Source organism: Passer domesticus, chromosome 1, assembly GCF_036417665.1.
Source record: "Passer domesticus isolate bPasDom1 chromosome 1, bPasDom1.hap1, whole genome shotgun sequence".
In the NCBI taxonomy this organism is placed as follows: Eukaryota; Metazoa; Chordata; class Aves; order Passeriformes; family Passeridae; genus Passer; species Passer domesticus.
Genome location: NC_087474.1, coordinates 20,867,061 through 20,877,878, shown reverse-complemented (window position 1 = coordinate 20,877,878; position 10,818 = coordinate 20,867,061). Strand labels below are relative to the sequence as shown.

Below are 10,818 nucleotides of genomic sequence, written 5' to 3'. Positions count from 1 at the left end.
TCCATGGGATGCTACACCGGTGGTTCTGAAATAACCCGGTATCAACTCAACCGATTCACCGGTGAACACGTCGGGAGCTTTCCTGTCACCTTAGCGGGTCACAGCCGCCACAGAACATCGTTTTCCCGGCACCGGCAGTCCCGGGATGCGCCAGGGGCCGGCTCCACCTCCGCTGCCCGCGGCCGCTGGCTCCGGGGCGCAGCCTCCTCCTCCTCAGCGGTTCCGTTGCCGGGCGCTGCCTGCCGCTGCTGGCCGGGAGCCGCCGGCGATGTGAGCCCGCAGCCCTTGGCCGGCAGCTCCGCTCCGAGCCCGGCGCCCGCAGCGCTCCCTCCCGCCCGCCCCCGCCCTGTCAGGCCCCGGGCAGCGCCGCGCCCCGCCCCGCCCTGCTGCGCCGGGAAAAGCCGCCGCGGGGCTGTACCACCCTGCCGGAGGGGGAACGCGCAGGGGACGAGACCGGACGGGGCGGTCCCTCACCTCCCGACGGCACCGCCCGGCACCGCGCGCTGCCCTGGTGACGGCAGGTCGCCGCTTGCCCCGCCCGGGCGGCGGCGGGACGCGGGCTCCGGGAGGGGCCGGGGCTGGAAGTCGCCGCCCTCCCTCAGTATCCGGGTGGTTGCTCCCGGACGCGGCCGGACCGCCGGAGCCGTGCCAGGCGAAGATGGCGTATCCCGGGCAGCCGGCACCCGGCGGGCTCTACCAGGGCGGGGTGAGCGGGGCCGGGCCCGCGGGGGATGTGGCCGGCGGCCGGGGGCGAGCGGCGGGAGCCGGGCCAGGCGGGGTCTGCCCGGCTCCGGCCGCCGCTCCCGCCGGGAGGGGCCGCAGCGCCAGCTCGGGGCTGCGCCGGCGGGAGAGGGGAGAGGGGAGGGGAGGGAGGAGGCGCCTCCCGCAGCCGCTGCCGGGGAGAGAGTCGGTGCTGAGTGTGTCATTCCAGAGTTTTCACTTAAGAATCAGTTGTGTTTAAGGGTTTCCACACTTACTGCATGTTCTTTCGTGTGTTTGCCCTAGACATCTGTTTTGCTCAACTTTTCTGAAGAGGAAAGAAAAATTTGCAGTGGCTTAGCATTTTTTCAGCACGTTTTCTGCTAAGGGTAGAATAAAATGAAACCTTGGTGAGATAGATCAGGCTAGATCTAGATCAGTCGAATGCTCCTGTAAAAGATTTTACACTGATCTGCTTACATTACAATATATTTTTATGTCAATACTGAAATTGAGAGTTGGTTTGGGGGATTTTTTTCATGAGGAGTTTTGATTTTGGTTGGTTTGAGTTTGTTTTTTTTTAAGGCGTGGTGTGTACATAAAAATGTAAATTGATAAGTACAGATCTTTAACTGAATCATTGATTTAAAATTAATTTTCTTTCTTGTTTCCAAAGTATGGAGGAGCTCCAGGAGGACCAGCATTCCCTGGACAAGCTCAGGATCCTTTATATGGTTATTTTGCTGCAGTAGGAGGGCAGGTAAACTTTTAAAATGTTATTTACTTCTTGGATTTTTTTTTTCTTCATGGGGAATACTCTTGGGAGAAGAAGTGCCTAGTATTGGCAGTGAGAAAAACTGATGTTTCTAGTTAAAAAAAAAACAAATCCATAATTGTTTTACTTAGCCTATTTGCTGGGTATAGCTGTATTGGTCTATGTTACAGCTGTATACATACAGGAACTATACAATTTGATTAATGCTGTTATTTTCTGTATTGTTTGTGTAAATACATACCTACACAAACACAGGCATATATGCCTCTCTTTCCTATATAGGTATATGCAGGGAATATATAGGTGCATGAAGTTTTGTCACTGAATTGTGACTCAGCTCTGGGCTGGTGAATGCTGCCAGGTTTAGGAGAAAGAAAAGAGAAACAGTGGAAGGTGTGGGCTGTGGAGATGGCCTGGCTAAGAGCAGGAAATGCTAACAGGAAAGAGGTCATTACACGATCTTTATAGACTCACAAATGGAAAAGCAGTCATGGCTTGTGCCAACATTTGTGTTTACTGGTAACATAGAGTGACTATTCTTCTACAGGAGAGGCTTTCACTTTTTTTTCTTTGCCTGTCATTCTGCATTTTTAATTTCTTTCCTGTAATTTTGTGGCATATATTGTGTTTGTATTACCCCGCCTGTTACTAGAAATAAGTGCTTTTTGAACTGTACTCCAGAGTTTAGGAGCAATTAAGTTAGGTTTATTGAGCGGAAGTTCTGTGTTTGTTTGGCATATACAGACATTTATTGCACACTTGTAGGGTGTGGGCAAATCTAAAACTCTGCTCTTGAGTCTGCTGTCCTCAGGTAGATGCAACCACAACATGAAAATTTAAATTCAGCAATGCTAGCTGATGTTCAGATTCCCACCATAACTTGGATTAGTTTTGTTCTCTGTGTTACTCTTTTGAATTAATAATGCATCTTGCAGTCTATATCTTACTGCCTTCTAACTGCTTATGAAAATAATTAGACTGTGTGTTTTTGTAGTAAAGGAGAGCACTGGAATGACCTCTGTGTACTGGGGCCTTTCTGAGAAGGTGGAGCCCAGGGCTGAGTTCTGCTGAATGTGCTGACACTTTGCCAGCTGAGATGTGTCTGCGTGCAGGAGCCTCCTGGATGTGTGCCAGGAGTCAGCAGTGGAGCCAGTAACTGATGCTGGACAAGTGAACAAGCTCCTGTTGTAAAGAGAAAGGGAGGGAGCAGCAAACAGGATACATCACTGTGGAGAAGAGGTGGCAGGAGCTGGATCTCAGCAAAACATAGACCATGCCCAGCTTTCTCAAGTGGGGCATGGATACTGGAAGCTGGGGAACCAATGGGTTGATGGGTATGATCAAGTTAGCACTTAAGAATACTTAAGTTAATACTCTGAAGTGCTTTCTACTTGTAGAAATAATTTCTTGCTGAAATGAACTCAGTAGCTTTTTAAGTTATCCTTGGAATCTGAGGTGTGTGTTTCTAGTACCAGTGGCTGTGCAGAAGTAAAAACCCTGTAAGGGGACAGTGAAATGTAACAGATAAATTATCAGTTGCTTTTATGGCCACCCATGCAACTGTGTAAAAAGCCACATCTCAGTTATCCATCTGTACTTACTGTAGAATTAGTATGTTGTGGTAATAGTTTGCTGCTGTGTTGTTTTCATACTATATAATATTCAGTGTTTTATCTGAGCATTCTTTGAAGTAGTTTACAACAGGGATCTTGTCTTTGACTTGATGAATTAGTTTGCTTTGTTTACAGAAGAAAGTCAAAAGTATTGTTTCAAATCTTTGTTCAATTGAGTCTGTCTTTGTAGGAAGTAATAATTTATTTTTTAGCCTGTTTGCAAAGCCCATATGCATTGTCTAGTTTAACCTGCTTATGTTCTACTGAAAAAACCAAAAAAGGCAAGCATATTTTTGATAATGTTAATCTTGATTACAGTCATGCTTTTCTATCTTCCTCTGTTTTAAAGTTAGGCAGTTCCTATCTTTATTTCAGAAGGTACAAGGTCTTTGAAGAGATTAGTTACTTAATGGCTATTTCAAATCTCTTCAAATGTAAAATATTAAATACATCTGTATAATTAGACTGATGGAGTAGATAGGAAGCAAATTTGAGTTTATCTGCCAGTAACTTTATATAGAATCAAAACATTGTTGCCTTTTTTTCCAGATCCTGTCAAATATCATTTAACATAGAACTACTATTTGTCTTGTAAACAATGATACTTCATTTCTGAAAGTTATCAGGCTGTGCTGTTCCCACCCTATCATTCAGTAGTATATCTCTGTTATTGAAAAAAAGAGTTTTCAAAAGTGGGTTTAAAAACATAAGGAAAATGCTGTAGCAAACAGAATCATAGAATATGCTGAGCTGGAAGGGGCCCACAAGGATCATTGTGTCCAAGTCCTGGCCCTGCTAAAGACAGCCCAAGACTCAAACCAAGTGCCCAATGTGTTGTCCAAATACTTCTTGAACTCTGTCAGGCTTGGTGCTGTGATCCCTTCACTGGGAAGCCATTCCAGTGCTCAACCACTCTCTGGGCAAAAAACCTATTCCTGATAGCCAACTTAAACCTCCCCTGACTTGGCTTTTCATCTTCTAATGCTTTGCAGAAGTGTCATCATTTTCTTATGTCTACAGACATAATGTTCCGTTCCTGAATGAGGTTAAATTGAACTCTGTGTGAAGCAAACTTCATCTTGGGGATGTGATGAATAAAACTTAGAATTCCACCTCCACTTCTGGCAGCTCATTGCTTCCCATGAATTGGCAGTTGTTTTCTCTATTTGGCCCTGAGCAGGATTTGTTGGAAGTCAGGCTTTTTCCAAGCCATGTGGATAGGTATCTTTTCAGAGTTTGTTTTGTTTTTCGTTCAAAGTTCTTTGCTTTGTACGTTTGCTTTTTCTACTAGCAACTTAATATTTTTAAAAAACAGGAATTTTTATGTTTGTGAGTTATGAGGCTGTCTTGAGAAGCATAACTAATTGAATGCCACTGGAAAGGGAGTGGGTACTGGGAATAAGCAGCCTGGGAGAGGGTATTAATAGCTGATACATCTTCTGTTATCGAAAGGATGGACAAATAGATGCTGATGAGCTACAGAGATGTCTCACCCAGTCAGGGATTGCAGGATCATATAAACGTAAGTTAATGATTTGAATAAACAAGCAAATCTAAAGCACACTAATTCTTCTTCCCTAGAAAATGTGTTGTTGTGCCTTCTGCAGAGCTGGGGTTTTTTCTTTGCATGGCAAATGGGTTTCCTTTCCGTATCTTGGACATGTAAATTCTCTATATTCAGTTCTGTGTGCCAAGGATTTGCCTTCTCAGCCTCCTTCTCAGTTCCCCACTCTGCTGGGCTGTGGAGTTGAAGTGGTTTGTTTTGTAACGGACAGACAGTTCTTAAAAAGATGCTTTGCTTTGGTTTGAACTTTGAAGCTTTGATATTGACCAAAATCTGTGGCAGGACTCCTCTGCTGGGATGCCTCCTGTTCAGTTTACAGCCTCTGTGAGTGAAACTGGCTTGCTCAAGTGGTGTCTCTTGTTGGGGGGGGGGGGGAATATAAATGACCACTTTGAAACCCAAAACTGTTGTGGATTAAGGTAAGAGCAAGTTAATTTTAAATATAACTTGAATTGCCTCCAAATTGTCTGCTTTCAGTTTTTCTAACAAGTAATGGCTCATACTTGGATGAAAAATATGGTATGGCTGTATACAGGGGAACCAATTACATAATAGTTTATATAATTTAAATTTATAATAAATCTGAAATTTTATGTTTAGATAAAACTGAAGAATATGCTCTTAACATAATTTATTTTTCCTTTTTCTAATTTTAACAGCTTTCAACTTAGAGACATGCAGACTTATGATCTCAATGCTGGATGTATCCTTTAGTATGAAATGTAAACATTTTTGCATTATGTAAGCAAAAATGAGAGAGAGCCTAAACATTTGGGAAATGCTTTGTAGTTTCCATTCAGCCTTTACTTGAGAAGTCTTGTGATCAGTGTGATTGGGAAGTTACAAAATGCCATTCTCACTAATTTTAACAAATGAAGAAATAATGTATAAATGAGGCTCTTGGTGACCAATCATTTTATAGCAATTGGTACTGCTCTAAGCCTGGGGAACTGTTTCTCCACTGAATGTATGAACAATCAGGTCTGGTAGCCTAGAATAAAGTATTGTGCAAATCACTTATTGTACTTTTCAAATAGGACACCTTTCCAATTTCTCAACCTTCCTAATGAATTTCAAGCATTTGTAATACACAGCCTGAATACAATCTAAATCTTGTTCCATTAATGAATTCGCTTTGAGCATCTAATGGAATGGTGTGTGGGCATTCAGCAGCAGGACCTGTGGAAAACTTAGATATACTGTGTAAGGTTGGAATCTTTGGAGGTTTGTTAGCCAAAACTTAAATTAAAAGTTCTTCTGCTTGAAAAGAAAAAAGCGGAAATTAAACTGGAAGGGGTCTTAACTCATCTTGAACAAGCTACTTAGAATACAAGAGAACTAATATTATAACAGTTTATTCTTTGGCATCTATTTTTATTTCAGCTATGTATTTAATTGGTTACAATTATGTAGCAGCAGGTTAAAGGGAAGTGTGTCAACTAAAGTAGAATTCACAAGGAGCAAATGGGTTTAGCAGGTTTCACTGGGAAGAAGTGTAGACAGCAGGTTCTCTGACCTTGGGTTTTGGATAGTATTACCTCCATCTGTGCTGGGGGATGCTTTAGTTAGTGTTCTACAAGAGAAATTAATAATAGTAAAATTATATTATTATTGGCCTTCAAGTAAGGGTTTTTAACTAAAGAGAGATGTCTTTTTTGTTTGTTTGTTTTTTGTTTGTCACTTTTTGTTGGTGGTTTTGTTTAGCTAAGAAATGTTTTTCTTAGCTTTGAAATCAGAGAGATATGTCTGGCACACTGGGATTTAATGAGTTTAAAGAACTCTGGGCTGTGGTCAATGGCTGGAAGCAGCACTTTGTAAGTTTTGACAGTGATGGAAGTGGCACAGTGGATCGCCAGGAACTGGAGAAAGCCTTGATGACTATGGGTAAGTTGTGAAATGTTCTTGCTTCTGACACTGACTTACACCATTTCCCAGTTATCATCCTGCAGTAACTAACACATGATATTTCCAATGAAAACATGTTGGATTCTGTTAACTTACCTGTCTTTTCAAAATAAGACTTTTTATTTTCAAATAGGATTTAGACTGAGCCCACAGGCTGTGACTGCAATCACAAAGCGATACAGCACTCAAGGAAAGATTGCATTTGATGATTACATTGCCTGCTGTGTGAAACTCCGAGCTCTCACTGGTATGCTGGATTATAGCCTTGTTACTGTCATCCCCATAATATATTTTTATCTCATAAAACCTCTTTGCTCACTATCTCAAGTTCAACTTTGGCATACTACAAAAGAGATTTCTATCAGTAGTCTACAAACAATTACAGATCAGCATTTTTTTTAATTCCCATAAAAAAAGGACTTTATACTAATGCAGGGTTTACTTCAGAGACTGGAAGGGTAATGATAGCAAAACTGGGAAACTTTTTTATCAACGGAATATAAAGGGTTGTATATGATAAACACAAAAATTTAGAATGGGAAATAAGGTCTTGGAATGAATTGCAATATTCTTCATCACGTTCTCCTTCATATGACTTGGGAAATTTTAGGAAAGTACTATACACTTTAAAAAATTGTTTATTTGTAATTCTTCTTACTGGTTTCTGTTTTCTTAATGATTTTTTGCAGAATGCTTTAGAAGACGGGATACAACTCAGCAGGGTTTTGTGAACTTCCACTATGATGATGTAAGTAAATTTTAAGGAATCTATTAAAATTCCAGGGTAAAACAAAAGAAAAACTTAAGACAGTCAGTAATGATTTGAGTTTGTGCCTTCCCTACACATACAGTGGGAATGTGGAAGTTCTAGGGCATGTTGAATATTGTTTGAAAACGCTTTTGTGTATTTCACAGAGTTCTATAAAATGTTGTGTACCTTTTCCTGAACTAACCAGTGTGGTTCAAGGAGATCAAAGAAGCTCCATCACTTGCTAGCATCACTTTCTGTGACTTTTTGTTTTTTTTATTTTCTGTTTTAAAGCTTGGTAGGCATTTTTCCTGGGAAGGGTTGGTGGAGGTCTGGTGGACGAATCACACTCAGTCAGGCTTCTGGGTCTTGGCTTCCTAGCCACATCTGTGCAGCAAAAAGAGAAAACTAGATTCGAGTCATCCTGGGTTTGGGAGTTTTTTTGGAGTGGGGTGGGAGAGGACCATGTGTGCTAGTTTTTATTTTTGTTGTTGTTGGTATCATTAAGGAGATGCTTTGATTTAATTAACTATTGGCTTATTTTCACATGTATTTTAAAGCTTTACATACATGGGCTGAATTTCTTTACAGAAAAGTGTAGTGATAGTGAGTATTGTAGGAGAAAAAGTAAAAACCCGTTCTCTGTCATACATCTAATAGGTGCTTATTCTCTTTTCAGTTCATACAGTGTGTTATGAGCATCTAAATCAAAAGGAAGCAAGCCATGGATGATTATGATTTAACATTCCAGTTTTATGAGCATCTTAATCAAAAGGAAGCAAGCTGTGGATGATCATGATTTAACATTCCAGTATGTGTTTTGCTTTGCCAACTTCTCCAATGATTGTGTATCTCAACATTGGAAATTGAATATTTTATGAAGGCATCCCTTTCCACACATATTTTAGTCTTGATAATGAATATGAATTACTCATGTACTGTTGTCTTTAACTTCCAATCTGTGATTATTAAAGCTGCTTTTATTTTCATAAACTTGCAATTCACTTTGTATAACTCAGATCATGCAAATGGTAATATTTGCAGTCATGTGTCTACTTTTTTTCCCATGATTCACTAAAATCAATTTCTGGAGTGCAACTTAGCTTTTTCTGACTTAAACAGTAACATGTGTATGACTTAAGAGGATACATATTTTCTTGTCTTTGACAACCTAAGACACATGTACAAACTAAAAGGGATTTTGGAATGGTCATTTTGCACTGGTCTGTTAAAACATCATATGTTTTGGTTACTTACTTTGTCAGCATGCACTGAGTGTAAGACTACCTGCTAGAACTTCTTCTAAGCAGGGATGCAACAAAACATAGCAGAAAACTCTTCTAGCCTTGTGCCCTGGTAACAGGGGCTTTGTTCTTGTAAGATTCTTGCTTTGTTTGTGTGACTACATAAAACACTTTTAACATACAAGAGCTGTGCTGTGTCAGTTTGTGCATTAACTCTCCCTTCACAGGCAGACAGACAGACTTCAGTTACACGTAAATAAATGTTTCTATCTCCTCCACTTTAACCCCTGGCAAGTGGCCTTCATGCCTCCATATGCCAGCTAACACACAAGGGCCAAAACCCACTTGGAAAAAATTTTTGCTAGGTTACTCTTTCAGACCACAGCAGTAGTTAAAAATGAAAGCAGATACAGACAGGCAAGGCTTAGTTGCCTGAGGCTCTTCAGAGGGAAAAATGGGATTTTTGTTTGGTGGGGATTTTTGTGTTGCTTTTGTTGTAGGGATTTTTGAGGGGAAGATGGACATTGTATGGAAAGAGGGAACAGCACAACTGTACAGAGGTAGTACAAACTTTTTACCAATAAATACGTTAATGAAATGTTTGTTCATTTTGGTCACTTCTGCCTATCACGGGGGAGTAATATATTTTGTTTTGCTGTTTGTGAATACAATGCTAGAACAATGTTAAAAGATGTATATTTCTTAAATAAGTAGTTTAGGGCAGTTTTGGGAAGGAACCTTTGCATTAAGGAGTGAAAGCAAAACTACACATATGTGCATAGATATAGACACAAATGTAAATCATTGGACAAACAAGAGGCCCTCAGAGCAGGCATCTCACTCAGAGATACTGTATTGTACTCTGCTTTGTGGAGGTGTTTGTTAAATCCAGCACTTCAGTTTCTGGGCTGTAAATTCAAATCAGGCTCATCTTCCCTAAAGAAGTAACTTGTACTTACTGCTTAAATTTAGAATCCTTTGGGTATTGCTTGTAGTTTCATTACAGAAGCTACTTCTCTTTCTACCCTCATAATGAATTTCAAAGGCAGAGACAGCATTATACATTCACATTCTAATAGCACGTTGTCCTGTTGCACATAAAGTTGGGAAACAGATGGAATACTGCCGGAAGTATTTCTAATGGAAAGACCAAAATCCACAAAGGTTTCTCTGAGTGTAGCAGCCAACATCAGTTTTGCTGCAGTTCAAACCTTTGACAGCTGACGAGGTTAGTAAGAGTGTGAAAAAAGGCTGTTCTTCCTGTAGGGATTTGAGTATTTCGTATATAAACAGTGCTCATCCTTACACTTAATTTTACCCTAAGAACAGTAAGCGATCTTTACCAAAATGTTCATTTCCCACACATTTTTACTGTGTTTGTGGTCTTGTAGTGGCTTTGCTGGGATAGAATTAATTTTATTTATAGCAGCCCAAAGGTTCAGATTTGTAACTAATCAGCAGCAGTATCTCAGCAGTTTCCTGGGCAGTGCTTGCACAGCATCCAGGTCTTCTCAGTTTCTTACTCTGCAGTCACAGTGAATAGGCTGAGTGTGGGCAAGAGGCTGGGTAGGAATTCAGTGAAGACAGCTGAATCAAGTGGGCCAAAGCGCTCAAGACCCAAGGATCCAAAACTCAAGTCTTGCTCAGTTTATTTCCCCAGGCTGAATTGGTATTTTGGCACCAGCCAGTTACTGGGCTGCAAGGAAATAGTGTGAACTAATAGGGTTTTCAGTAGTCTTGTAAACATAAATCAGAGAAAACTGGAAAGCCAGGAGAAAATTCTGGCTTCCTCAAGAAAAAATAGCTTTTTGTTTTACATCAACATTTAAAAAATCAACATTTAAAAAAGCCACCTGAAACCTTTGCAAAAATGGCTTCCCCATTAAGAGTAGATTCAGTGTAGATTGATTATGCCAGTTACCTACTTTAGAGAAACACTTATTCTCAGAATTGATGGTTTCTCTTTCCCACAAGGCATACTGAGAAGGATACTCACATGACACCAAGTGGGGTGATTGCTCTTGACCTTTGCCTCACCAGGCATAGATTCAAATAGGTATTTTTCCTAGGTTGCCCTCAAACATGCAAACTAAGGAATAGTAATTTTAACTTTGCTTTGAGAACTGTAGGCCCCTAAGACAAAGATTTGAGGAGCTCACTGGATAATTTTCAATCTTGGAATTTGAAAAATAACATGTGTATTCTTCTATTAGCCTTTTCCCGTGCATGCAACATCTTTATTTTATAGAGGTCTATAAAACAGAAAGTGC

General features: G+C 40.7%; 1 protein-coding gene across 2 annotated transcripts; it reads left to right on the top strand.

Moving 5' to 3' along the window:
* The first annotated feature begins 440 nt into the window (after nt 1–440).
* SRI (sorcin) lies at nt 441–8,725 on the top strand. 2 transcript variants are annotated; one of them, XM_064409359.1, is made up of 8 exons: nt 540–706; nt 1,376–1,459; nt 4,540–4,609; nt 5,311–5,354; nt 6,388–6,535; nt 6,690–6,803; nt 7,246–7,304; nt 7,984–8,725. In XM_064409359.1, the coding sequence occupies exons 1-8, from the start codon at nt 659–661 to the stop codon at nt 8,008–8,010; spliced, it is 594 nt and encodes a 197-aa protein (XP_064265429.1). In that variant the 5' UTR covers nt 540–658; the 3' UTR covers nt 8,011–8,725. The 2 variants fall into 2 exon arrangements, with proteins under 2 accessions (XP_064265437.1, XP_064265429.1); XM_064409367.1 differs by lacking the exon at nt 4,540–4,609 and having other exon boundaries at nt 441–706.
* The last annotated feature ends 2,093 nt before the right edge of the window (nt 8,726–10,818 follow it).

Excerpts from the sequence above, each read along its gene's own strand:
- SRI (XM_064409359.1), top strand. The coding sequence starts at position 659 with ATGGCGTATCCCGGGCAGCCGGCACCCGGCGGGCTCTACCAGGGCGGG. Across the intron at positions 707-1,375 it reads GCGGGCTCTACCAGGGCGGG|TATGGAGGAGCTCCAGGAGG; the intron begins GTGAGCGGGGCC and ends TTGTTTCCAAAG. Across the intron at positions 4,610-5,310 it reads GATTGCAGGATCATATAAAC|CTTTCAACTTAGAGACATGC; the intron begins GTAAGTTAATGA and ends TAATTTTAACAG.